The sequence below is a fragment of the Myotis davidii genome, unplaced genomic scaffold, assembly GCF_000327345.1.
Source record: "Myotis davidii unplaced genomic scaffold, ASM32734v1 scaffold72, whole genome shotgun sequence".
NCBI lineage: Eukaryota > Metazoa > Chordata > Mammalia > Chiroptera > Vespertilionidae > Myotis > Myotis davidii.
Window position 1 is genome coordinate 2,850,095 of NW_006284618.1, and position 27,016 is coordinate 2,877,110.

Sequence of the window (27,016 nt, forward strand, 5' to 3'; positions counted from 1 at the left end):
GCACCGCTGCCCTCACCTCACCCGGCCTCGCTGCCCATCGCTGCGCAGTGGTGAGTGGCAGAGACTCAGCTGGTGCTCCTCTCGCCTGTCCCCACAGCTCCCCACCCCTGGCCTCACCCCAGGCCTCAGGCTGGGGCTCCTGTCCCCCGCCTGCTCATAGCGTGTGATGCTCTCTTAGAGCCTTTCCAACCGGTTGAGCCCACTCCAACCCCTGTGCCCAGAAGCATGTCTGACCAATGTGCAGGAGACCATAGGGCGGTATCCATGAGCCTGAATCCAGGAGGCGAGAGTGCTCTGCTCCCACCTGCAGCCCGGTTCTCTGGGGGCGCTGGGGTTGCTGATGCCGCCCCCAGGGAGCGGCAACTCTCCAGAACCCACTCCCTCTCTCACTTCCTGGCAGTCCATACCCTCGGGTGAATCTCGCCCTGATGGATCCATGGCTGGGCTCCCCACATCGACCCTGAGCGCCCAGGAGGCACCCCCCCCCAAATGTGGGGCTCACATGAGCAGGGCTCCAGGCAGTGCTAAGGAGGGAGGGGCTCAGGGGGCGGCGTGAGGTTGGGTCAGGGCGGCTGAGAACAGCCTGGAGGGGGGGAGGTGTGAGCAGGAACGAGGTGGGTGGCACCCAGCAGTGGTGTCTGCAGAGGGAGGGCTGCCACAGACTTGGGGTGAAGCCACGGCGGTGGGGCTTTCCCTCTGCCCACCTGCATGAAGATACAGAGAACTTCCAGGGACAGGGCCTGCCCATCGTCCAGGGGTGCCCTTCCCTGGCCAGTCCCCTCGCTGCACCCCACTTCGGGGTTTAGGGCTCAGCTGTTCCACAGGCCTGTTCCTCCCCCTCCTTCTCCCTGGCCCCCTGCCCGTCAAGGCGGCCCCCTCCACCCAGCTCCCGGTCCTCACTGATCTCCTGTTCACCCAGCTGGGGGCTGGGTCCAGGGCTGAGGCAGGGGGCGAAGGGGCTCTGTGGGCCTTGAGTCTGTCACTGTGGGAGGTGCTGGGGGGAGGCAGCCAGCGGGGGGCCTTGGACAGCATGACCCCTCTGCCACCCTGCTCTGGGTGACACCCCGCCGGACCAGGAGGAGCTGGGCCTCAGGCGGCCAGAGATGCTGTACTGACCTGGGCTGGTGCCTTCATCACTCATTATGAACGTTTCTGGTGCCGCCTGTGGCTGTCGCTGGGAACACCCGAACACAATTCCGGGCTATTGTGGACCAGGCAGGATCCGGGACAAACAGTGGGAAGTTGCCACTAAACATGTTTTATGGGCCAAAGCTTTACTGTAAGCAGACGTGGGTCTCCCCGAGTCCCACAGGGTCCAGCCTGGGACAAGAGGCACCCACGCCTGCTGGCCCTGGTGCCTTCCTGGCACCAGAAGACAGGATTGCTCTGGAACCCAAACCCCAGAGGCCTCCGCTCTGCCTCGCGCCTGGTGCAGGTCTAGGCTGTGTCTGTTCCTCAGAGCTGCCAGGTCCGGCCCTGCTCCTGCCCTCGGGTCTCCCTGGTGCTGAGGGCCAGCCTCAGGCTGCCTGGGGGCCATGGTGGGGACACAGTGAGCCAGCAGGCACAGGTGGGTGGTGAGCGCTCTGTGGGCACAGGATGGCCAGGAGGGAAGTGGGTGCAGGAGCGTCCCAGATAGAGGGAACAGCAGGGTCCTGCAGGGCAGGGTGCTGGCCGGGCTGCGATGCCAGCTGAGGGCAGAGCCCCTCCCCGGCTCCTTCCAGCTCAGGTGGCTGCTTGGACCATCGAGAAGCTGTCCTTTACCTCATGAGGCTGAGCCAGGGCCCCGGGAGGACTCGGGCACAGGTGGCTGCCCACGAGGGCTGCTGTCCGCCCTGACTGGGTGGCAGGTACCCGGCTGAGTTCTCCCAGACCAGTGGGCAGCACACGTCATGCTCAGCCAGGTTCCCTTCGAGGCCGAGGAGTCTAAGGTCAGAGGCCAGAGCCAGCACCCTCTTGCTCACTTTGAATGGACCTTCCTGCACCAGGGGTGGGGGGAGGGGAGTCTTAAGACATCCTCAGGGGCCACGGAAACCCTGGGTCAAGGTCCCTGTGAGGGGACTGAAGTTCAGGAGAGCATCCTCTCTTTTGCCTCGAGGGTCTCGAAGTCCTTTACTGAGACTCTGCCGGACTCTCAGCTCAGTTTTCTCACCTGTAAAGTGGGCGCATTCACCCCTCACTGCGTTGCTCTGAGAAGGAAAAGCGGTAAGGACATGAGGACTCCTCCGAGGACAGGTGGTGAGCAGGTCAGGGCCCTGGGGTGTCTTTGAGGTGACCATCTGGTGACCCACCCCCCTGCGTGCAGGTGTCCTGTTGACACAGGTGGACTGGCCTGTGTGCCCCAAGGAGGTGGAGTGGGCCCTGTGCTGCCTTTGAGGAGCCCAGGAAGGAGCGACCACAAGCTCTGCAGAGGGCAGGCCAGGGCCAGGCGACGACTCTCTCCCAGAGGTTTCTGGGTCATCAGATGTGACTTGCCACATGTGATTTATCGTTACAGCCTTCTCCCGGGGACAGAGCGCTGGTTGTCCCGGGGATGCTCTGGGGGTTAGGCCTCTCCTAGGTGACGGGGGAGGCAGGCTGAGAGGGAAAGGTTGGGCGGGTTCGGGTCCAGCCGTGCCCAGGACTTGCTCACCTTCCACAGGCTCCTGCAGTCTGTCTGGGGCCCCCACTTCCCAGGCTCTGACGGCATTAGACCTGGGGAGGGGGCTCAGAGCAGGTGGCCCTCCAGGGGGAGGGAGCCCTCGCTGTGTCATGGGTAACGTAGCGGTGACTCACGACTCCGCGGCAGCTCTATTTTTGCCCTCCCCGGGCCGTCTTCCCTCTTGCTTTCCTCGTTGGGGGCAACTTTTTGTCTGTTGAGAAAAGCCCGGCTTGTGAGGGGACCGCTCTCTGCCACACCTCCCTGGGCGTCGTCTGTCCCGGGCGCTGGGCGAACTTCAAGTGGGGTGCAGGGCCGAGCTGGGCACAGAGGAAGGGCGAGTCGTCGCTCTGTTTTGGGGGAAAAAGTGCTCAGACATTACCCACATTTCCCCTGGGTTCTGTGCTAACTGCAACCGCAGCGCTGAGTTCCTGGGCCGACCTGGACCCAGGGGGCCTGTCGACACCCTGTTTGGACCCCTGCCCTCTCCCTCCAGCCACCTTTACCCTGAGCCTGAGATTGTGGGACCCCTGACACGGCCCATGTGGAGCGCCATGTGACAGGGCCAGGGCTCCGGTGTCGCAACAGGGCCGTCCCCGGCACAGCCTCCAGGAATGGGCTGCGTTAGTCTCCCTGGGACCGAGTCCGTGGGAGCCTGGACCCCACTCTGGACAGAGCTCCCCGGCTCTCCTGGGGGCTGGCTCTTGAGATGGGGTGACACACTCCAGGACATCGTTAGATGTCCCCTTGAGGGCTACGTCTGGGCTTTGGACTGAGCGCTCAGGCAAGTCGTGAGGAGGTGGCTCCAGGATCGGGGGGCTCCGTTTAGTGACCCAGAGCCAGGCAGCAGCCCTCAGAAGGACGTGGCCTGGGTCTGAGGCCGGCAGGGTGTCAGCCCCGGGGAAAGAGAATTAAAACTCGTCACTCGCTGCATCCACATGACCTATTTTCATAGCGATGCTGCGCCTCCAACTCCGCGAAATGAAGGCCCTCCTGGAAGAGTACACGCTCCTGACCGGCGGGTTTACGTGTTTATCTGCCCCAGGAGGAGCCGTGCCCAGGAGGCCGTGCAGCAGGGGGTCCGTGGAGGCTGAGCGCCGGCTGTGCCATCTCCCTGCGGGCAGGACACGCGGACACACAGACAGGCTTCCTGCTGCTCCGGCTCCTGGCAGAGTCCCAGGAGTGTGTGGGGCGGGGAGACTGTTGGGTTGAATTACCGCTTCCTTTCACCTACCCCGCAATTTGGAGGTGCACCTCCAGCGCCGCACAGCAGCACAAGTCGCACGTAGGAATTTGGCAGCCCAATCACGTCAGCCGCAGCCCGGGGACTCTGTCTCACACCCTCATCTCTTTGCCAAATGTCAGCTTCACAAATGACTCCCTGAGACCTCGTAAAAGGTAGCAGCCCCCTCCCAGCACCGGGCGCGAGAGCCGTGTGCCGGCTTGGCGTCTGCGCCCACACGCGCGTGTCCCCTCCAGGAGTCCCCTCCCAGGGCCGGTGGCAGGCCTGGCCTGCGGTCCCTGCAGCCGCCTGCCTTGGCTCACTCGCTCACAGGGCCCAACCTCCCAAACAGACCAGTGGCCGGAGCCCTGTGGTCAGACAGCCAGGGTCAGCCCCAAAGGGCCCAGGGGGAGCGGCCCCTTCCCGGACAGGTTTGGGTGCTGGAGGACTGCAGGGTTTGGGGGGCTCCTGGTGCCCCTGCAGGACCACAGGGCCCAGTGAGGCCATGGGTCTGTTCGGGATGGTGGAGGGTCAGAGGGCGAGAGGACAGAGGCCCCCAGGACACGGGGGTGGGGAGTGAAGGGTTTGCTTGTGGGGCCTGGGGCTTGGACCCGAGGCTTCGTATCCACGGGAATGCTCACAGTCTGAGGGTGTGGGGGGCAGAGGCCTGGGTGGGAAGAGACCCGCAGGGTGGAGACCTGGGGGCACAGCCAGGCTGGCCTGGGCCCTGGGCGGAGCCGGCTCCCTGTCTGGGGGGCTGAGAGGTGCTGAAGGGGAGCGGCCTGTGCGGTTGAGAAACCCCGTCTCCTGTGTAAGGAGGTGTCTGGTTCTGAATAGAATCGGGAGCCCTGAGAGCACGTGCCAACCCCTGTCCGCGCCACAGGGTGAACGCTCGTGGGCGTCTTGCTGTAGCCATGAGAAAAGCAGTGATTTCCACCGACCCCTTTCTCCAGGAGGGGCCCGCTGCCCTGAGGGTCCCAGGACCTCCTATTTGTGGGTCTTTTTTGGTTGGGAGCAGCCTTGATGGGGGCCACTGGGCACAGAGGTTCATGCCATTCCGTCTGTAGGTGGGGCAGCCCAGCCTTGCCCCACAATGAGCCCTGGAAGAGGGGGCTCCACGGCCCCCTTGGGGCCCACCCCTCTGCCTTGGTTGGAGCCCTCCCCACTTTGCACAGAAGCCTCAGGTAAGCCTCTAGCCAGCGCCACGGCGACCCCCCGACTGACCTGCTGGGGCACCCAGCGGCTGGTGGTGGCACCGGGCCTTCTTGCCACCTCACCTGGAGCCCTCTGTTTTTCCTAGTGACCTTCGACCACTTCCAGATCCTGCGGGCCATCGGGAAGGGCAGCTTCGGCAAGGTAAGGCACGGCCTGCGGAGGCCAGGTTGTTGGACGTGGAAGTTGTTGGACATGGAGGTTGATGGAAAGTCTTGCTACAAATAATACGGTGATGAACACCGTCGGAAGAAAGCCTCTTTGTTGCCCAGGATGCTCTCCAAGGCCAGGAGAGGTGGGTTTCACCAAAGGGGTGGATCCAGCAGGTTTGGCAGGAGACACTGATGTCCGTTGAGACATCCGGTCAGTTCCAGATCACCTGCCTTTCGGTGAGGCACCTGGGACCTCCAGTTCCAGAATCTTCCACTTCCCTTGGCTCCTGTTCCTTGAAGACCTGGAGACCGAAGGCTGTGGGGACCCTTAGAAATGGCTCTGGGTTCTCTCTCCTTGTGAGGTCTCCCCATGACTCGAATGGGGGCACAGCGCTGGCTGTGCAGCCCGTGACCTTGTGCATTAATCCTACTTCCATGGGAGACCTTTGTCTCTGATCTGATTGAATTTCCTTGGCCACGAGGGAGCCCAGCCCCGGTTTCTCACAGTCCTCACCTCACCCCGATCCTCTCTACCAACCAACCGTGTGAGCAGCGCCAGCGTTGCTGATTGGCATTGCAGGCCAGCGCTCAGGGGACCCAGGAGCTGGGTGGGGCCTGCCACCCTGGGAGAGGGGGGTGGGGATTTGAGAACAGCTGTTGTGCACAGGGGCTTCCTGGGTGCAGGGCTCTGGCCAAGGTGTCCTCTCGTTCGTTCCCCAACAACTTTCCAAGCCTTCTGCTGCTCTGAGCCCTGGGAAGGGGATGCTGGGGTTGAGGAGGGTGACACCCCCTGCCCAGGTCATGGCTGGGGTGGGGTGCGGGCACCCGCACAGGCCTGTAGGCCCCCTCCCTGCGGTGCTCTGGGCTGGGACCTGCCTGCTCTCGGAAGGCGCCTGTGCACAGCAGACGGGTCCCTCCAGAGACTTACATGCAGTCACTTCAAAGTGGAACCTGCAGGGGCCGGGATGGGAATCGGGGCAGCGTGCTGAGGCGCCCTGTGCCTCCAGGTGTGCATCGTGCAGAAGCGAGACACGGAGAAGATGTACGCCATGAAGTACATGAGCAAGCAGCAGTGCATCGAGCGGGACGAGGTCCGTAACGTGTTCCGGGAGCTGGAGATCCTGCAGGAGATCGAGCACGTCTTCCTGGTGAACCTCTGGTGAGCCCGCCCCGCACCTCGGAGGAGACACGCTGCTCCCCGCTCTCCTGACCTGGGACACCCGGCACCGCACCCCTCCTCCCTCTCCCCAGCCACTCACAGCCCCTGCCCAGGCGTCCACCGTACCTGCGTTCCTGAGGGCTCCCCCACCTGCAGAGGCCTGCGCTTTCCCACAGAGGAGGCCTGTGACCCACAGAGTTTCTGGCAAAACGCCAGTGGGGGAGAGTTTGGGGGCCTGAGTTTCCTCCACAAAATGGGCCCCAAGACCAGCCCTAGGAGGTGGGGACCTGAAGCCACAGCAGGTCACCCTCCTTCCTCCCCGGAAGTGCTCCTGAATCCCCCAATCGCCTTTTCTTGGCGGGGGTGGGAGTGCCTTCTAATTCACTCACAGGTGGGGTGTGGTTCCCCAGGGCCCTGGGCATCGGGGTGCTCACAGGGCTGAAGAGGTGGGGCTCTGCTCCTGTGGAATGTGGGGTGTGCTGCGCTCAGCACGGCCAGCGGTGAACCTGGCGGGGTGGGTGGTGAAGGATGAGAAAAGACAGACAAGAGAAGAAAGAGCTGGGGCGGACGCTGCTCTCTGATGGAGAGACGGTGCCGCAGCCTGCAAGCCGAGTCTTTATTTTATAGCAGATTCCACCCGGCAAAGTCAGGGCGTGGTCAAGATGTTTACAATGTTCTCGCGGGTTTCGAATCTACTCAATTACAAGCACCTGAACTCTATCAAGCTTTGTTTTGGCAGCACTGGCTGCACCTCCCGCAGCCCACATCACTCAGCCACCTGGGAACATGTAGCCGCTCTCCACAGTAGGGGTTGGGGGGTGACCCCCAGCCATGCATGTGCCAGGGCCTCCCCTGTTGCCCACAGGTACTCCTTCCAGGACGAGGAGGACATGTTCATGGTGGTGGACCTGCTGCTGGGCGGGGACCTGCGCTACCACCTGCAGCAGAACGTCCAGTTCTCCGAGGACACCGTGAGGCTGTACATCTGCGAGATGGCGCTGGCCCTCGACTACCTGCGAAGTCAGCACATCATCCACAGGTGTGCGCACACCTGCTAGGCCTGGGCAGGACTGGCCACAGGGACACTCCACCGGCAGGGTGCCACCCTTGGCAGAACCTGACAGCTCCTTCGTGCTCGGCCCCAAACTTGCCCGCAGACCTGCCCCCAGGTGTGGCTCCAAGCCAGCCCCCCAGCGGCATAGCTGATGTCCACCTGGGGGCAGATCCTACCCCAGCAGCCCCAGCTGGGCCAGGCACACAGAGCCCTTGGATCTCGGGGACCCTGGAGTCTGGCCACGTTGGGGCAGCCTTTGCCTGGTGTGTTTAACTGCAGGATCTCATTTGTCCATCTGCTGTATCCCTGGGGAATTCAAATGAATGTTAACATTCGCTTAAAGCAGATGCAATCAGGGAGGTAAAGCTGCAGTCACAGGACAGGAAAGAAAACGCTCACTGTGTGGTTTATTATGAAGTCAGATCGCTGTGGTTCTGCATTTCTCCCTGGGGACCCTGTTATCTGGTCACCTTTGGGCCTGTGAAGGCCCCAGTCCACAGTGTGTGCAGCTCGGGGCTCTGGGAGAGGGTGAGCCTGGGGAGTCGGGCCCCCCGGGGCCTGCTTCTGTCCTCTAGGGACTTTGTCCACTGCTGGGCTTCTCTCTGCTGTCTGTCTGGTCCAGAAGGTGGGGCTGGAGGCAGCCCCCCAGGAACCAGGACGGCTGGTCTGCACAGCTCCGTCCGAATGTCACCAGATGGGAAGGGGACCTTAGGCCCTCAGTCTTCCCAGGGCCCATCTCAGGCCTCTTGGGCCTCTGCTGGCTGGAGGTCCCTCGGGGGAGCCCCAAGCCCTGCCGGGGTTACCGGGCAGGAGCAGGAGGGATGTCTCCCCGCTTTCTGCTCTTTCTGCAGAGACGTCAAGCCCGACAACATTCTGCTGGACGAGCAAGGTGAGCAGGGGCTCGAGGCCGCGAGGGGTGAGTGCTCTGCCCTCAGGGCGCATCTCCGGTCCTTTGGACAGCGGTGCTGTCCTCCCTCCTCGCAGGACACGCGCACCTGACCGACTTCAACATCGCCACCATCATAAAGGACGGGGAGAGGGCGACCGCACTGGCTGGGACCAAGCCGTACATGGGTGAGCCAGGCCCCGCACCCACCTGCCCCCGCCGACTCCCACGTAGCCTGCGGCCGGTGGGCAGGTCACTTCCCTACAGGGAAGAGCAGCCATGTACAGAACAGCGTGTCTGATCCGTGCAGAAGACAAGGGACGCACAAGAGGGTTATGGGTATGACATGAGATAACCTGGTGCACGCGCGCAGGCTGTGGGACCTGGACTTGAACCAGGTGGTCTGTGGGGAAGGGTGACAGCTGAGGGCGCTTCCCGGTCTGCTCCAGTGGCAGCCTGGTTTCAGGCCCCATCTTGAGGGGCCAGCCCTGGGGCCCGGGTCAGGGTGCTCAGCCTCTCCTCCCCTTTCTGGAAAGCTCCGGAGATCTTCCAGTCTTTCGTCAACGGTGGGACTGGCTACTCCTTCGAGGTGGACTGGTGGTCGGTGGGGGTGATGGCCTACGAGCTGCTGCGTGGATGGGTACGGAGCTCCTCGGCCCCAGGCTCAGCCCCAGACCCCAAGCCGGCTGTGACCCCCCGGGGTGGCCCTGGTGCCCTGGGGAGGGAAGAGGCTGCCCCACCCCAGGGGTTCGGGGACATCAGCGTCAGCGAGGCCACCCACGCTCGGGTGGGCGCACAGTGCCTGAGGGAGTGCTGGGGAGAGTCGCTGGGGCTTCCCGGGCAGTGGTGGGCCTGTGCACTGGCCTCTGGGCTTTGGGCCTGGAACTGTCCTTCCCCATCCCCTGGTTGGGGCTCTGAGGGACCCCACCCCGAGGAAGGCAGCTCCGCCTAGCCTCCGGGGCCCATCCATCTGCCCCTGGGGAGGACGTGCCTCCTTCAGGCCTGGTCAGCGCCTCTTCTGGTCAGTCCCTCAGTGGAGGTGCGGCCCCGCCCCGGCACCTGCTTCTCCTCCTGGCTGTTCCCAGGAGGGGCCGTGCTCAGGCCGTGCCTGTACTGGGGTGGGTACTGCCGGGCGCTCTGGGTCACGGTGAGGCACCAGCACAGCGCCGCCTCCTCTGCCCAGAGGCCCTACGACATCCACTCCAGCGACGCCATGGAGTCCCTGGTGCAGCTGTTCAGCACTGTGAGCGTCCAGTACGTCCCCTCCTGGTCCAAGGAGATGGTGGCCCTGCTGCGGAAGGTGAGCCCCTCCCAGAGCACAGGCCCGCCAGACGCACAGGGGTGTGTGGCATGGAGCCTGGGTTCGAGGAGGCATCTGGTTCCTGCATGTCTGTCCGGCAGGCTCCCTGTCCATCCGACTCTGTCCTATAGTAGCCTGGCTGTGAGCTAAGGCAACCCTCACCAGCTGGTCTCGCGACACCGGTTATCACCCTGCCTCACAGATGCCCAAACTGAGACGCAGGCAGAGAAGTTAGCCGGTGCAGGGCACGCGTTGTGTGTGCTGGAGGGAGAGGGTGTGGGACTGGCCTCCCCTGACCCTGTGCCTGCTGCTAGTGGCCTGGCCACCCCCGGGAGCAAGCACAGAAGACCCGGGGCCCCCTGCACCTCCCAAGGCCTGAGCGTGTCTGTAGCAGCCCAGGGCCCTCAGCCTGCAGGGACGCGGGGGGCCATGTGTTGCCACCAGCGTGCACCCCTCGGGGCCGGGGCTGGGCTGTGGGGCCCCACAGCTGCCTACTCGGAGAGCCTCACTTTAAAGACCCTGGTGCAGCGGGACCTGGGGTGGGAGGACGTGCTGCACTTGTGGGGCCCCGAATCCTGGCCTACAGGGTCCTTGTGGGTCCGGAAATTGTTTCTTTGTTATGGGGCGGGGCCACAATATTAGTAACAAAGAAACGGAATTTCCGGAGGATGAGGCCCAGAAATCAGGAGTTTAAAAAGATTCCCAGGTGATTCAAATGTGCAGCCAAGGTTGAGAACCACTGCCTTAGGGCCCATGGGGTGTGATGGTGGTACTGTCTGTCCTCTGCAGTTAGCCAGGCCGAGTCTGCCACCTGCTGGTAAATCCTAGCAGAACATCCTGCAGACCCCATGTGCCCTGTGCCTCCTTGGACTCGAGGGGCTGAGCCAGGCCGCTCAGACCGTCCCCTTGGCCACATTACTGCACTGACCAGGATGCTCGCCTGACCCTTGAGACCCTGAATTTCCAAACCTCAGGCCTTCTGGCGAGACCTGCACGGGTGCCCTGGCCTGGGCAGGCTGCTCCCCCCAGGGAGTGCCGGGCCTGGTCCCACTGGGCTTCGGGCCGGGCACCATCTTATGTGGGCCTTGTTCCAGCTCCTCACTGTGAACCCCAGGCACCGTGTCTCCAGCCTCCAGGACATGAAGGAGACCCCCTGGCTGGCCAACGTGCTGTGGGACGACCTGAGCAAGAAGAAGGTGGAGCCGGGCTTTGTGCCCAACGTAAGCCTGCACGCCAGTCCGGACAGAGGTTCCAGGGTGGCTGGCGGCACCTGTGGGTGAGCTCGGCGCCCTGTCCCCCCACAGAAAGGCCGCCTGCACTGCGACCCCACCTTCGAGCTGGAGGAGATGATCCTGGAGTCCAGGCCCCTGCACAAGAAGAAGAAGCGGCTGGCCAAGAACAGGTCCCGGGACAGCAGCAGGGACAGCCCCCAGTCCGTGAGTGCGGGGACAGGGTGGGGTCCTCCCCTCACGTTACAGCATCCCCACAGGCCCCGGCAGGGATGCCCCGCCTGCAAAGTCCCCAGACCTTCCTCCTGACTTCTCCAGCCCAGCCCCCTCTTCTGCACCCGAGTCTGCAGCTTCTCTGAGCCCCTCTCTTCCTCCCTGAGCCCCTCACTTCCTCTCTGAGCCCCTCACTTCCTCTCTGAGCCCCTCACTCCCTCTCTGAGCCCCTCACTTCCTCTCTGATCACTGCCCCCAAATGAAGAGAAAAAAAAACCAAGTATATACTTCCTCTCAGCCCCTCACTTCCTCTCTGAGCCCCTCACTTCCTCTCTGAGCCCCTCACTCCCTCTCTGAGCCCCTCACTTCCTTCTTTGAGTGGAATGAGAACCCTCTCCAGGGGCTCTTGCCAGGGAACTAGCCCCCAAATCTTGGGGGGATGCCCTCATGGCAAGACTCTCCTGTACTAGCGTATGGCCTGTGCCTCACCCCGTCCACTTCCTCGCACCCAGGCCCAGCACCTCCGCCCTCAGCACCTCCTCCCTCGGGCCATGGGAGACTGGTAGTTGTTCTGAGGCTCGGAGGGGAGGCAGAGGCACATCCTGAGGGGCTAATACTCTTTCAAGGCCGCTGCGCAGTTGCAGCCCTGCCCGTCTGCAGGCATGTGGGGGAGGGGGTGCTGCTCTCCTCCAGCAGGGCGCCCGGCGTGCATCCGCTGAGCCGCCCGGCCCAGGCATATCCAGTGAGCCCAGAGCCTTCCCTATCAGGGCCTCGGCTTTGATGCAGGAACTTCCCAAGCCTGGCAGCCCGGCCCTCTCTGAATCCCGCTGCTCTCATCCTGACCTGAGCCTGTCTCTCACACGTGCATCCCCTGTGCCCAGCATTGGCCAAGCGGGCCCATGTCCATGTGACTCCTCCTCCCGCTCTGTCCCCAATGCCACAGCTGCGTGCACCCTCCCAGCTCACAGTCCACGTGGCACCCGTGATGGTTCCTCGCTGATCTGGCCAGTGCGGGACCCACCTCCAGGCCTGTCCTGAGGCCGCTTCTCGGGCAGCCCCTGTGGTGGGATTTGGTGCCCAAGTGAGGAGTGGCCTGGAGGAAGGGGGGAGGGGAGGGATCCAAGCCAGGTGTCGTTTCCCACCAAGTCTGGTCACTGGGACACGGCCTTCCATGTCAGCGTCCACCTGAGGCAGGGAGCTGGGATGCTGTCCAGGAAACCCTTCGGTCACTGGCTAAGAGTCATCTGGGAGGTGCGAATTCCCAGGTGCTCTGCCGCCTGGGGTATAGTCCCGGCTTTGGAAGAAAGCCAGTGGGGCAGCCATGGGAGGACAAGCAGGCCAGGTGGAAGTGTTCCCACCGGAGGGGATGTGAGAGGACCTGATGACATCCGGCACTCGTTCTGACTAACAGGAGAATGACTACCTTCAGGACTGCCTTGATGCGATCCAGCAAGACTTTGTGATTTTTAACAGAGAAAAGTGAGTGACTGTGTGGGGAGGGGGGTAGGAGGGAGGGAAGGGGTGATGGGGGCAAAGAGGAGTTTGGGGAAATGGGACAAGGCTTTCTTGGCCACCCAGGTCTTGAACCCAGGAAACCTGGCCCCATCCCCCTGGGGGGTCTGAGCATTGGCCCTGGGAGGAAAGGGGGAGGCGAACGTTCAGGCTCATACGGGAGGGCCTCCTCCAGAACCTTTAGTCCTAAACTGGGGCCAATGGCCAGAATGTCCTGGGAAGACAGACACTCAGTGGACTTCCCAGACAAGGGCTGGTGGCTCCTGCCTGCATGGCTCCTGCACATCCACTGCCTCCCCTCAGTCAGTCACGCACTCACTGAGCAAACACTGACTGTGTGTCGGACTGTGGGACAGAAAGGTCATGGCTGGCTGGCAGGGAGATACAACAGGCCACGAATAGCTGCGACACCTCCACAGTGGGGAGATAAAGCCCAGTGCTGTGGGCCCAGGGGCAGGAGTGGCAGGGCAAAGCACGGAGGGCTTCCTGGAGGAGGTGGCTCTGAGCTCCAGCCAGGAAGGGGAGCAGGATCAGTCAGTGCTCTGTCCTGCTTCAGTGAACAGGATGACAGGTGGGCACTGGCTTAGGACACTGACCACCATCCTGGAGGCCAGAGCCAGGGTAAGAAGGGGACTTGTCCAAGCTCTTTGAAAAGCCTGCCCCCAAATTCCTGACCCCAGAACTTGCACTTAAACCAGGCCTCCTTTCAGCTTCTGGCTGGAAGTGAATTGAGACGCCCCACCCCTGCTGCTCCCAGCCCCGGGCCCATAGTCAGAGGTGCCCCTGGGCTGAGTGCCCGCAACCCACCAGGCCTATGACCCGCCCACAGCCGCCACCCGCTCCCTGCTGGGCCAGCCTGTCCAGGACATGCCGGACACCTGGTGCGTGTCCAGGGCCCCTGAGCCAGGGACATGCTGCAGTGCTCAGGCCAGCGGTCCCTGGGCTGCGGGGGAGGCTGCACAAAGCCCCTCCCTGTGCTTCCCCACCAGGCTGCGGAGGAGCCAGGACCCCACGAGGGAGGCCCTGCCCGCTCCCGAGGCGGGGGATGTGGACGGTGAGGCCTTGGCGGATGGTGAGGACGCGAGCCCCGCCCTGCCCGTGTGCGGCTCCATCTGCCCCTCAGCGGGGAGCAGCTAGGAGCCCGCTGGCCCTGGGGAGGTAACTCAGGCTGCACTGGGGACTCAGCGCACCAGAGGGACAGGCCAAGCAACAACATTCCCACTGAGCAGCCCGCTGGTCCGAGCACAGACCCCGGCTGGTGGCTCTGCTGTGTCCTGGTCAGTTTCCAGGGAACAGCCTGACCACTGAGCTGCCATCGGCTCTCAGAGGCACATGGTGACAGGTGGCTGTCAGTGTGGTCGAATGGTGGACAGGGAGTGTGCTGCCACTGGAGGCTCTGATTATGTGATGGTGGTCCTGGTGGCCTCCCGACCCCTCGCCGGCAGGTCACAGGCTGGGCGCGTGGTGGACAGGTGCGCTCGTCTCTCACCACCTCTCGGCTGTACATAGGCCTGGAGACCAGCCTGCCGTCAGCTGCCCCACCTGAGCTTGCTACCCAGAGTGTGGGAGGGGCACAGTGCCCACGGTTCTTGTACATCAAGGGGGAGGGCTGTGGGTGGGAGGTCGAGGATGTTTTATAAATACAAACTGTTCCAGCACTTTCTGTGGTGTTTCTGCATATTTCCCCCTCTGGGAATTACAGACCTCTTCCGTGTTTTCCACGTCCTGTGCCTGCCGAGCGGTTGTGCTGTTCAGGGACATTTGTCCAGGAGTTGAACAGAGCCCCCGGCACCCGTCCCGCTGCCCTGGGTGATGCCTGTCCACCCGGGAGCCGCAGAGCTATGGCAGGGGTGGCGCCTGCTGGGCAGAGGGCCAGGCTGTGGAAGGACAGACCACGGCCATCCATCCCGAGGAGCCGGCTGAGCCAGGGGGAGGTGGGCCGGGCAGAGGGGTCTTGCCGCCCCACTCGCTGGGGTACGGGGATTGCTGTCAGCACAGCTGATGTGCCCAGGTGGGGCTTGGACCCAGTCACCCCCCCGGGAAGCCAGGGTCCAGAGCTGGACAGCACTGCAGGCTGCCCTGTGCGTGGGACAGACCCCAGAGAAAGTTCTGGGTGGAGACCTGTGATGTCAGAGGCAAGAAGGCAGGGGGAGAGGTCTGGGGTTTTGTATAAACATGTAAGTCTACGTGAGCATCTGAGATTCCAGGGGACAGCAAGCCTGTTCCCCTTTTAGGAGGCAGGGGTGCGTGTGTCTGGCTCCATGTCACCCAGTCTCTCCCGGGGCAGGGGATGTGGTGCTGCAGACACCAGCCTCAGTGGAGCCCCAGGAAGTAGCTGGGGGGCTGCCCTGGCCAGACCCAGCCAGAGGAAGCCCCAGAACTCGGTGGGACCAGCAGGACAGACAGGCTGCCCCAGGCCAGCCCGACCTCCCTGGCTTGTCTTCCCTGTGACCATGACCATCCTGCTGGTGTGTGTGTGTGTAGGGTGGGGGGCAGTGAGGGGGGAGGAAGACACCCCTCTGGGAGCATTCCTCGCCTGGGGCACAGAACTAGAACCGTTTTTATGAGAAAGAGGCTGAGGTGAGGAGATCAGCTCAGCCTTCTTCTGGAAGGTTCTGGGCAGCCTAGCCTCAGGGTTTGGAAGGGAACCCTGGGCTGCTTTGCCTTGTGGGGGGCGGGGCGGGGCCCAGGCTGTGTGTGTGGGTAGGGGCATCACACTTAGGCCTGGCAGCTTGCTGGAGGAATCAGCTCACAGCCATGCAGCCCCCCAACCTTCTGCTTATGGCTTGGGCCCATCTGGTCAGAATGTGGGTGGAGGTCCTCCCAGTCTGCCCCTGGCCCTCTGGCCCTCTGGCTGTCCCTGAGCCGCAGGCCTGGGCTCAGGAGCAGGTTCCCAGACCCCCTTTCCTAAGGGGATCCATCCCCACCACTCAGACCCAGCCCTGCCCCTTCCCAGCGTAGGCTGAGCAGCGTGTCCCCTGTGGGTGGTCCTGAGGTCCAATGCCAGGCTAGGGGCCAGCAGGAGGGTCTGGGGTCAGGGGAGGAGGGGGGCGGCGCAAAACCCACTCACGCGGGGATGGTGCAGGGGCCAGAGAAGTCGGGGCAGCTTCCAACCCAGACGCCTTTAATTGAGCCAGTGCCCATCAGACTGGTGGCAGTGCTGCGGCCGGCTGGGTGGCATGCAGAGTCCTGGCTACAGTTGTCCTCACCGCACAAAACTGCTGCTCTACCGAACTACTGGATGCACAGTAACAAGATGGGGGCATCCTAGCTAAAGGTCCTAACTCCCCCGGAGATGGGCGACTATGAAGGCGGAGGTTTGGTCCTTGGAAGAGTGTACAACGCGGCTGGGAAACCACTCGGCTGGGAAGCCACGCCGCGCTCAGCTCCCGGCGGGTCCCTGAAGTCACAGCAGCCCCTGTGGGGCTCAGCTCACGGCGCTGCTCCTGTGCTGTGACAGGCTGGGCCGGGGCTGGGGGCCGGGACCGGGGGCACAGGCTGTAGCTCTGCAGGGAGGCAGACGGCAGAGCCGCGACTTCGAGGGGCAGTGATGCACACGGGGAGGAGGGGGCAAACCCCAAACCCTTGGCCTGTGTGTGTTGTGAGGCCCCGGGGGTTCCCACAGCCCTGCCTTCACGAGGCACCTAGCACCCGGCCCAGGCAACCTGAGCTGTCCCTGGCAGTGGCACCTCCCCAGATTCAGCCCTCATAACAGGGCCTGGGACCCCCAAAAGGAGAGTTTCTGGGGAGGGGAAGGGAAGACCAAGCACCTTTCAAAGTCAGTTCAACATAGGGAAGCTAACAGGGAGAGTGAGCCCCACGCTGCCTGTCTGGGACAGCACCCGCTGCTCACACCCTGAGCACTGAGTGAGGTCTAGGACAGCGAGGTGATGTTGGAACGTCCTCCAGGGGGTGCCATGATTTTCTGGGCTGTGCGTCTGGCAATGTGGTCATCTGCCTGAGATCCTGCAGAAAGGGCAGGGCACGGGCGTGGGGAGAGGTTGCAGACACGGCCACATCCAAAGGCCAGGATTGCAGAACCCGCCCCCTGCTAGGGTCCCTGACGCTCCCCAGATGGCAGGTGCTCCTGTCACGGAGGCCTCGGATGCATAGGACAGCAAGGCCAGCGTTTACAGCAGGCAGGGGCCTGGAGGTCAAGGTCCACCCTCTGGGAAGGCTGCCTGGAGCAGAAGCCAGTCCTGCCTCGTCCCTCCAGGGGGTCTCAGGCTGTCCCTGAGACGGGAGAGGCCTGTCCCTACCTTTTAAGATGATCCAGATTTCAAAGGGGACCTTCCCCTGACCTATGTCCCAGGAGGTGAGCAGGGATTGCCATCACCTTCCCGAGAGGGAGCACGAGACAAGTCCTCAGGGGGCAGGTGAGCCCCACCCAAGGGCTGGAAAGGGGGGTGTCTGGCTCTGGTTTGCAGGGAGAACCTGGGCCCAGTGCTTCGGAAAGGCTCTGTCACACAGCATGCTGGGAGGTCCCTGACCAGAGGCATGTCCCTGAAGACCCTTCTTCATGTGCCTCACACACCACGGCGGGTGGCGGGGCTGCTGGGGCTGAAGCAGCCGGACTCCACCTGGCACTTGGGCCCCACAGAGGCCGGGCATCCCACGCTCACCCTGGGCTCAGAGTGACAGCTCCAGGCAGGTCCTGGGGCCGGAAGGGGCTTCCGGGTGGGCCTCACCCCCCCGCCCAGCCCCGCGCAGGGCAATGGTCCTCACCCACAGACACAGGCTCAACTCACCAGACAAGCTGAACCCCGACTGGTGCAAGTTCCGCACGGGCGGCACTGAGATCTTCCCGGGGCAGGACGCGCGGGCCTGGGAGCCACCCCCGGGCTTGGCGGGCACCATCACCTCGTGGACCGGCCCATCGTAGAGGCCTCGGGGCACGCCGTGAATCTCTGCCAGCTGCAGGTCGAGGGAGCCAGGCATGAGGGGCTGAGGCACCCACAGCTGGAGGGCAGGGGCTCCTGCCAAGAGCCTGACCACTCTACTCTGTCCCAACATCAGGGTCAGGTTCAGGGAGCAGCTTCCGGGCCCTGGCAGCCCGAGTTAGACCAGACACCACACCCCTCCCCAGGGGACGGCCCCCCAGGCAGCTCACTCTCAGTTCAGACATCCTTTGAGTGTGCCTGTGTGCATGCGTGTTCATGTGTGTACATGCAGCAATCACTTAGGCATGCAGCGTGGAACCTAGGCCGATACCTGGTGCAACCATCAGACGCAGGGTTATGGGAAGGGAAGGTAAAGACAAGGAAAAGTGCTCATGATGTCCAAGTTCACAAGAGCCGTGGAAAGCTCACGCCCTGCTGATGATCACGTGCACATCTGCTCACGGAGAAACCCTGGAGGCCCTGCCTCTGTGTCCCAGTAGTTTACTTGGGGAGGTGCCACTCATGACTCTAGTTCCCTCTGTCTGGGCTTTGCACGGACGTGGGTCACTTGGGAAATAAACGCTCACAGGGCCACCCCTGGAACCCACCCCCGGAGCAGGCCTGCGCTGCTGGGGAGGGGGTCGGGCTGATCCGGAGGAGAAACCTCCTGGACGCGTGGAAGGTCCAAGAACTCTCGCCTTGCACGCTGGCCCGGGCCTTACCCTGTTGCGCGCCTTGATCCTCTTGTAGACGAAGTCCGGGAACGTCTTCCGAGGAATGAAGCGGCCGGCCCCCGGAGTGACGAACAGGTGCCCGTCCTCCAGGACCACCCTGCCCTGACTGATGACCACCGTGGGCGCTCCTCGGCACTCCACGCCTTCAAAAATGTTGTACTCCACATTCTGGGGGGACAGGGCGAGAGTCCATACCACCCTCCCTCGGGACACCCCTCGGGCTGCCAGCCTCCTGGGGGTGTGCGGGGGCGGGTCTGAGTGCCCGTGCTTGACCTCTGATGGGAGGCAGCCAACTTGGCGGGGCCAGAACCAGCAGGAACTGGCCGCACCCTCCTGGGCTTGTCTCTGAGTCCCATTTCTTAGAAGGACAAAGAGCACATGGGTGAGCTTGCCCTGGGTAACTCGCCCTCCAGGTGGGCAGGCATGTGACACTCTGCAGCAATCTCCAGACAGGCGTCCCAGCTGAGGGAAGCAGAGCTGCCCCCGACGGCCATCCTGGAGCCCACCCTGACCCTGACTCGGGGACCCAGCTTCGCTCACCAGGTTGTGGCTCTTGGCAGAGATGATTTTCGTGGCCTTGGGGTTCCAGATCACCAGGTCAGCGTCGGAGCCCACGGCCACGCGCCCCTTCCTTGGGTAAAAATTGAAGATTTTGGCTGCATTTGTACTGGTCACAGCAACGAACTCGTTCTCATCCATTTTCCCTGAGGCCTGGGAAGCAAGAAGGGGAGCTGAGAGGTCTGGGGCTTCATGGGGCCCAAGGCCCCGCCCCCCCAGGGCAGCGACAGCACCCCCTCACACTCCCAGGGCACATGAATCGGTCCATCTCAGCCAGCCAGTGCTCTTCCCCTTCCTGTGCCCAAAGCCTGGTCCCGGGGCTCACTTGGTGGTGAGTAAGTGGAGAAGGCTCCATGTCTGTGAGCCCTGAGGGACTGTTTCCCCGTGTGGCCAGGAGGCCTGGGGAAGCAGGGCGGTGAGGGGGGTCGGGGTCTGGGCTTCAGTCCAGGGAAGGGCCGGGGTTGGGGGGCGAAGGGGACCGAGGTTGCCAGGCAGAGCTTTCCGAGTGAGGCGGGAGTCTGGATCGCAGGCATGATGGGGAGACCACTAGCACTGCAGAGGATAACACCATCGGAAAGGGGTCCCACTCGCTCTCAGCTGCCTGCACAGATGTGACAGGAGAATCGGAGGGGAGGGCCCTCGGGGGGACCAGAACCGATGTCTGAGGAGCCCTGGGTGAGGGCGGGAGCAAGGACACGCTGGGGCCCACACACTGGGCTCATTCCGCACGGTGTTTCCCGGTTAAGTGCTTCCCACTCTGCTGAGCCAGCAGATCCCAAGGCAGCCGGCTCCGGTCGGTGCACGGCGCCCAGGCCCCGGGACTCACCACACACTTCTCCCAGACCACCGACATGCGCTCCTCCACACCGTTGGTGCCCTCGGGGATGAGAGTGAAGTTGTCTTTGCCGACGGCCTTCTGGGCAGTGGTGAAGGTGCAGTGGGCACTGCCCGTCACCTGGAGGTCCCCGCTGAGAACAAGCGAGTCAGGGAGCCCAGGGGGCCTGGCCCCCCTGAACCAGCCAAGGCCGCTCGGCTTCACCCCCACGTGGCCCAGCGCACCCAACAGGGCCAGAGGTGGTCTGTGAGGGCAGTGCTGGGCAGAGCTGCGCCTCGCTGTGGGGGTGGGGCTGGGGCAGATCAGGGTGGGTGCTCTGGTGCAGCCCAGGGTTTGTGTGGGAGAAGCCTGGAGCTGCCAGCAGGCCAAGGTCGTGCACACAGTAGGTGGGCCACCCTGAGTGTCTCCTTACCTGGCCAGCAGGGAGGTGAGGTGGTCTGCGGTGGTGGGGTCCGGGTTGATGGGGGGGGAAGTGACGAAGGCCGCGGCCTTTGCCCAGTTCTTGCTCCAGTAATGTGAGCCGTCAGTGCCCAGGCTGGCGGTGAGGGGCTCCCCAAACACGACCACCCCTGCAGTGAGGCCCGTGAGAGGCACCCCACGCCTGCATGCCCCCAGGACCCAAGCAGGGTGGAGGGCTGGGCACTGCACTGCCCATCAATTTCCTGACCCTGCACAGCTTGTCCCTCTCCTCTGGGGCACCAGGCAGGCAGGGGGTCAGGCCTGCCAGGCACTCCACTGGGCCACAGGCTGAGTGAGACCCCGTCAGCTCTCTGCTCGCCCCCTGCTGGTCTGCACGGACACATACATGCTTTTCTTATTTACCCACTGCCTCCAGCTGTGTGGGTGCTCTGTGGGCAGAGAGCACCCCAGTTTTCAGGATGTGCACCCCAGCTCCTGGGTGCACGGAGGTGCCCAGCGAACAGTAGTGTGGGGCGCCAGGTGGGATCAGCTGGACAAGATTCCATTGCACTAAAATCAGGCTCCCTCACAGCACGTTTCCCTGGGGAATCCTGACCATGATGACCCCAAGGCCATCCTGGAGCTCCTGGAAGGGACTAGCCCAGCCGTGGGCAAACTATGGCCCGTGGGCCAGATCCGGCCCCTTTGAAATGAATAAAACTAAAAAAAAAGGACCGTACCCTTTTATGTAATGATGTTTACTTTGAACCCAAGGTCAGAGGGCATGTCCACCGTCACACACAGATCCTGTGACTCCACAGGCCCCTCTGTTTGCTTTAAGGCCCTTGGTGAGCAGCTGCTGCTCCCCTGCAGGCCACGCAGCCCACCCCTGGAGTCCCTGGCATGAGGCCCCTCGGTGAGGAGGCCAGGCTGGGCGGCAAGCTGCTTCTCAGTCATACCTGCCCTACTCTGAGCCTCAGTGAAGCCAGCCAAGTTCCCGGGAGGTGAAGGTGACCCCTGACCCCCCAGACCCTCACCAGCATAGGGGTCGAGGCCCAGGACTCACCCCTGCGCTTGGCCCGGGCCACCACGTCAGCCGCAGCCTTGCTCATCACCTTGGTGACGTACAGGGGGCAGTTGGCCTGCTTGGCGATGGTGACGGCACGGTACACGGCCTCGGCCTCCACCTGGGGACAGGGATGCTCAGGCCAGGCAAGGGCCTGGGGAACCCTGACCATGCTGACTCCCAGGGCCATCCTGGAGCCCCTGGGAAGGGACTCGCTCAAGGTCACAGGGCATGACGGTCACACACAGATCCTGGGCCCAGAGAGGCACCCCTGGGTGGGTGAGGACTCCAGCTTGGGGCTCGGTGCCCAGGATGGGGTGACCCACATAGTTCCCAGGCCCTGACCATGCCACCTTTCAGCCTTGAGTACCGGGCTTGGGGTGCCAGTGGTCATAGGGGACATGTGCCGGGTGGGGGGACAGGTGAGGACAGCATGGCCACGGCCCTGCCCAGACCATGGACCCAGACCCATCCCCAGAGGAAGGCAACATCTGGGGCTCAGTCAGTGGCAAGGTGCACGCGGCGGGCACAGCGCCTACCTCGTCGGGGTGGCTGAGCACGTGGCCCTCGGGGCCGGTGATGCCAAGCTCCAGCAGCCGCTTCTGCTCCTACAGAAACCAACCAGGTGCCACGTTCCTGCCCAGGTGCGCCAGAACCCGGAGCCGCAGCCAGGGCATGCGGGCCACCGCCCAGGGGCAACCACTGGCTGAGGCTGAGTCCGGGCCCCCAGCATCACCAACCACGGAGAATGCAGAGCAGGCGAGGAGTGGCTGCTGCTCCCCGAACTACAGATGGGAGAACGGGGCTTGGAGAGGGCAAGGGACTCGCCCGAGGTCACAGGGCTCCTGGCGTCGGGGCTCAGATGACCCCCCAAGGCTTGCCTGCCAAGCTGGGTGTGCACTGGGGGCTCTGTACAGGTGGGGTGGGCAGACCACCCCCCAGGCCCCAGAGGAGCCCCCTGAACCTCCCAGGTGCCCCGATGCACCTGCACCTGAGGGGCTGCCAAAGGCGTGAGGAGGAAAACATCAAGTGCAGGGCACAGAGCTCACGGGTGCCCACCTCACAGCCTGGGCCTAGGAGAAGGCGCTGGGCAGGACCCCACCTGGGGTGTGACTGAAGGACAGGCACTGACCCCACACGTGCGCCCACTGGTCAGAAGGAAAACAAAGCCAGCTCCCTGAGGGGCCTCCATCCCTGGGGCCGGGAGGCCTGAACCCCCAGTCTCAGTACCCCCAACAAAGCAACATTTTGGTTTGGAAGAACTTTTGATAAGTCTGATGACCGTGGAAAAATCGATGGCAGCAAAAGATTCCCCTAACTCCCTGCTTGCTTGACCTTTGACCTGGGCAAACTACCTCCTGAACATGTTCAGTATTCCCTCCCTTGGGGTTGGTGGGATTAAGTGCTCACATCCTGGTGTCCAGGAGTCACCCTTGCCCTCACCCCTCGCCACGCCCAGGCAGCCCGGCCCGCACCTCCTCCACGATGTCTCCATTCTCTGCGTGCACTTGGGCCAGGGCTCCCAGGTCCCGGATGATGCTGAAGATCTCATACATCTGCGAGGAGAGGCGCACGAGTCGTAAGGGGTGTCTCTCCCGGCAGCAGCCTGAGAGACACCTGCGGGCCCCTCCTCTGGGCACCGGCCCCTACCTGGCCGTCCGTGCACTGGCATCTGTCCTTGTACGCCATGAAGACCAGGAAGGAGTTCACACCTGGAGGAGAGGCAGGAAGGGGTGAGATGCTCAGCTGTCAGGGTGATGCCTGGGAGCTTCCCCACCTCCCCCATCTCCAGAGGTGCCAGGTGGGATGGTCCCTCTCCATGGCCGTCTCCCCAGCTGTCATGGCAGCCCTTGGGCACCAGGCCCACAAACACCGACAAGAAGTGATGAAGGAGGGCATCTGCCAGCCCCCCTTCACCTGCCCCTCAGGCCCTGGGATCAGGGACCAATGGCTCCCCAGTAGCGAACGCAGATGAATCCCTCACAAACACGCCTCTGGGTCCCGTCACCTTTCTCTAACTCCATCTAACTTTTGTCAAATCCACTATGAACCTTGATATGGTTTTAGCTTCAGGACTTTCAATCAAAAAGCATAGCCCTCGCCCTGGCTGGTATGGCTCAGTTGGTTGGGCATCATCCTTTGCACCAAAAGGTGGAAGGTTTGATTCCCTGTCAGGGCACACGCCCAGGTTGAGGGTTCATCCCTGGTTGGGGCATCTGCAGGAGGCAGCTGATTGATGTTCTGCTTTCATATCAATGCGTATCTCTCTCTCCCTTTCCCTTCCCCTCTCTCTCTAAAAAAAGAGAAAAGAAAAAAAAAAAGTAAACTAAAAAATGTAATAAAAAAAACCCTTAACCCTTGATGATGGACTGGCCCATCATCTTCACAGGCAGCATAGAGCACTGAGGGTGTTAACACCTCCTCCTAACAGGGTCTTAACTTGCCAGGAAAATGAATATCACATTTCCTCCACCCACGAGCACGAGACAAGGGAGCTGCAGTGACAGCTGTGACCACTGTAACGAAGACAGTTACAAGACATGTCCCTCAGACCCGGGAGGCGAGGACCTTAGCCTGGATCCTCTGGAAGTAGAACAGACCCTCGAGTGACTCTTGTCCAACTTCCCCCAACTCCTGGCCACCTGCCCTGGGGCCAGACGGATGTAGAGCCCAGCACGGAGGGGCCGGCCCGGGGAGGGGGCTTCCCACCGAGACCAGGGAAGCCCAGGCACTGTCTGCCCACCTGCCAGCCAGCCCCCCTCAGCCCTGTGGGCACTCACCCTTGTCCTTGACCAGGGCCTCCAGCTCCTCCCTGATGCTCTCGTGCCAGCGGGGGATGTCCACATGCAGGGAGTAGTCGCAGCAGGCCCCGGCGTCCGCCCGCTCCCGCCACTGCTCATAGGCCGCCAGCAGGCTCACACCCACGTCGGGGAACACGTGGTCCACTGTGGGGGCAGTGCAGTCAGCCGAGCCCCCAGCACGGGAACTGGAATGACCTCGACCTCCAAGGAGGTCATGTTAACAAGATCAGGAACAACACAGGAGATGCCACAGTTACCTTAACAGGGGCTGTCCCTGCTGTAAACCTGCTCATCAGCTCTGTCCAGAGAGGCATCGAGCCATCTCCTCAGCCACTCTCTGAGCTGAGAGACAACCCACCTCACCCCTGATGCACACATCACAGCCCAAGAGCATGGGTGGCAGCTAAGGGCCTTACCCTCCAGCACGGGAGCACCTTGAGGTGGGGAAGGGAGGGCGCCGCTGTCCTCGGTGCTGGACCTGGACGCCTGCCCAGAACAGCGGCGTAGAGTTGGCTTCCCATGAGCCTTCCAGACTGCACACACCTTCATCAGTGCCACCCATCCCACCCATCCCCTGGGGAGGCTGGGAGTGCACACACTGCACTGTCAGCCCCTCACCTGCCAACCTCACACCCAAGGTCCAAACCCTGCTCACAGCCTCCCCTGGGTGAGGGAAGAGCTGGGAGTGCGGTGGCCAACAGGAGGGCACCACCCCAGGGTCCTGGCAGGTGCTATTCCTCCCTCCAGCACAGCCCTTATGGGGGCTCCTGTGCTCCACAGCTCAGATGGGGAAGCCAGGACCCTGCGGGAGCAGGTGCCTGTCCCACCCTGAGGGCTGTGCACAGCTCCAGGCTGGTGCTGGCAGGTGGAGGAAGCAGATGGCTCGACAGAGCCAGCCCCGAGCCTGAAGCATCTCTCCATCCTCTCAGCCACACCTCACAGCCTTGGCATTGGCATGGGCAGGTGATGTCAACCACAGAGGTGTCCTGGCCGGCCGGGGCCACCAGTGACCGGCATGAGCAATGGCCTGAAACGACCAGTCTCCTGAGTCCATCTAAAAGATGGATGGACCGTCGCGGGGTTTTTCACTTCTTGGTTGAGTAAACCAAACCAAGCCACGATTCTGACAGTGGCTACTTGTCACTGGTGGAGTAGCCCACAGTCCTCCGCGTGGCCTTCCCTGGCGGCAGTCACAGAGCGTTTCCTGTGCACCAGGCGCCACAAAGCACCTCTGTGCGCGAGCTCGCTTCCTCCTCCTGCTGCCTGACAGATTGGGCAAGTGTGGCCTGTATCAGCCGGCTGTTATCTGAGGCCACACAGCTAAACATGGTGGAGCCAGTGCCCAACCTGGTTCGTGAGACCTGCCCGGCACAGCAGGCACGGCTGCACTGTTCTGATGTCAGCAGCTGGGCTGCGAGAGAGGGGTTTGGCCTGCTATCTTGTCCTGGCTCCTGAGCTTGCCAAGAGCGGGAACACCACACAAGCTGGCACCTGGGGCTTCTCCTCCGAGCTCAGAGGGTTTTGCGAGGACAGCACCTGAGATGCAGCCCACCAGGATGGTGCTCGCGCCTGGCACAGAGCCAGCTCAGAGAAACGGTACTTCTGGGGGTGCTGAGAGAGTAACAGTAAGTTTTTGTCATCCTTTTCCTAAAGACACAGCACCTGTTTTTCATTCTTCTTGACACAGGCAGGAGCTTGCTGCAACCCAGGCCTCAGCGGGGGTGAAGTTGACGCGCAAACCCATCTGGCATTTCAGGTGACACAACCCCTCGCTTGCCCAGAGTGAGGAGTTTTCCAAACCTGGTCCTCGGCCAGCCGCTGGCTTCCCAGGAAATAATGAATAACTGGGCACTCGTCCATGCACTTCCACGGACTCCCAGGGGCACCCCAGAGCTGGCCAGGCAGGATGGCCAGCATGAGAAACAGAAGTGACGAGGGAAGGCACTCCAGGGCTTTGCAGATCGGGATGTGATAGAGGAAAAATGGGACTGAGAAAAAACCCAGCACGCAAACCGCTTCCTGCAACACACACACACCCGGCCAGAGCACCAAGGTGGGGGCCGGACGCTGCCCGACCCGGGGACACTCACATATCATGGTGGTCCCTCCTGCGAGGGCTGCCTTGGTGCCCTGGCAGAAGTCGTCAGCCGGGGTCATGCCCAGGGCAGGCATCTGCAGCCTCGTGTGCACGTCGACACCTCCTGGAAGGACCAGCAGGCCGTGGGCATCGATGGTTCGGATGCCCCCAGGGACGATGAGGTTTTCCCCAATTTGTCTGAAAGCAGCAAAGGGAGATGTCGCTGGTTAGAAAGAGCCCAGGTCAGAACATGCGTGGGCTCCCCGGCAATGCGGTGGAGCTGGGACGCGTGAGCTTGGGCTCCTGTCCTGAGGGAGAGGGCCACATGGCCAGGGCTCCACAGGACTCCGGAGACTATCAGAGCCGTGAAGTGGCTCAACACAGCTGGCCCTAGTGGAGGATCTAGCCCCGTGTGCACGTCACGGCCCTGATGGTGTCCACTGAGGCGTCCATTTGCCCTTAGCTGACTAGTGGCTGGAGATGCTTGACACAGAAGCAGAGAAGCTAATAGGTGTGGTCAATACGTATTTATTAAGCACCCACTGTGAGCCCCGAATCGTCCCAAGGCTGTGATGGTGCAAGAAATGTGGAGGCCATAGTCCTGTTTCCTGAGGCCTTACGACTGGACCTTACAGTGAGATTAGTCACTCAAGGCCTGGGCTAGAGCTGCTTGCAGGGAATGAGGTTTTGGAAAAGAAAAAACACTGGCGTGGATTTCACAAGACTGAGCGTCCTGGATCACGTGCAATCAGTGCACTCTAGGGCCTGCGAAGGGATCCTTAACAGAAACTTACTTTACCAAACCGTCTTCCACGTACAAATCAGCGTAAAAGGACTGGTCATCGTTCACAACCTTCCCACCTTTGATCAGAAGGCGATCACTCTATTGCAAACAAACAAACAAAGCGGATAAGTCTTCTCCAAACCGAGTTACCCAACATTGTTCGTACAACCTCTCACTCTGGATTTACGACTGAAACATTGGCGCACAATCTGTACACGTAAAACCCAACAGAAAAGCCAGCAGCATCTACCATCCGAAAGAACAGGGTAGAGGCAGCTGCAGTCGGGGGCACTCCCACCCACTCCTTA

At 62.5% G+C, this 27,016-nt stretch overlaps 2 protein-coding genes across 2 annotated transcripts in view; one reads left to right on the top strand and one right to left on the bottom strand.

The window, feature by feature from the left end:
• The window catches only part of STK32C (serine/threonine kinase 32C), a 54,467-nt gene extending 40,215 nt beyond the window's left edge, over positions 1-14,252 (top strand). The window contains exons 2-12 of the mRNA XM_006754918.1: positions 5,158-5,213; positions 6,229-6,380; positions 7,246-7,419; positions 8,286-8,323; positions 8,419-8,508; positions 8,857-8,960; positions 9,504-9,620; positions 10,715-10,840; positions 10,925-11,056; positions 12,474-12,541; positions 13,564-14,252. Of these exons, the coding sequence (XP_006754981.1) occupies positions 5,158-5,213; positions 6,229-6,380; positions 7,246-7,419; positions 8,286-8,323; positions 8,419-8,508; positions 8,857-8,960; positions 9,504-9,620; positions 10,715-10,840; positions 10,925-11,056; positions 12,474-12,541; positions 13,564-13,711 (1,205 nt within the window). The 3' untranslated portion in view covers positions 13,712-14,252. The remainder of the gene's footprint in view (positions 1-5,157; positions 5,214-6,228; positions 6,381-7,245; positions 7,420-8,285; positions 8,324-8,418; positions 8,509-8,856; positions 8,961-9,503; positions 9,621-10,714; positions 10,841-10,924; positions 11,057-12,473; positions 12,542-13,563) is intronic.
• A 1,424-nt stretch (positions 14,253-15,676) lies between these two features.
• Positions 15,677-27,016, bottom strand: part of DPYSL4 (dihydropyrimidinase like 4) — a 15,965-nt gene continuing 4,625 nt past the window's right edge. The window contains exons 3-15 of the mRNA XM_015572536.1: positions 26,719-26,807; positions 25,938-26,122; positions 23,827-23,991; positions 22,697-22,758; positions 22,522-22,602; positions 21,586-21,654; positions 21,047-21,167; positions 19,994-20,150; positions 19,573-19,714; positions 18,729-18,899; positions 18,177-18,356; positions 17,323-17,488; positions 15,677-16,540 (exon numbers count right to left, since the gene is read on the bottom strand). Of these exons, the coding sequence (XP_015428022.1) occupies positions 16,449-16,540; positions 17,323-17,488; positions 18,177-18,356; positions 18,729-18,899; positions 19,573-19,714; positions 19,994-20,150; positions 21,047-21,167; positions 21,586-21,654; positions 22,522-22,602; positions 22,697-22,758; positions 23,827-23,991; positions 25,938-26,122; positions 26,719-26,807 (1,680 nt within the window). The 3' untranslated portion in view covers positions 15,677-16,448. The remainder of the gene's footprint in view (positions 16,541-17,322; positions 17,489-18,176; positions 18,357-18,728; positions 18,900-19,572; positions 19,715-19,993; positions 20,151-21,046; positions 21,168-21,585; positions 21,655-22,521; positions 22,603-22,696; positions 22,759-23,826; positions 23,992-25,937; positions 26,123-26,718; positions 26,808-27,016) is intronic.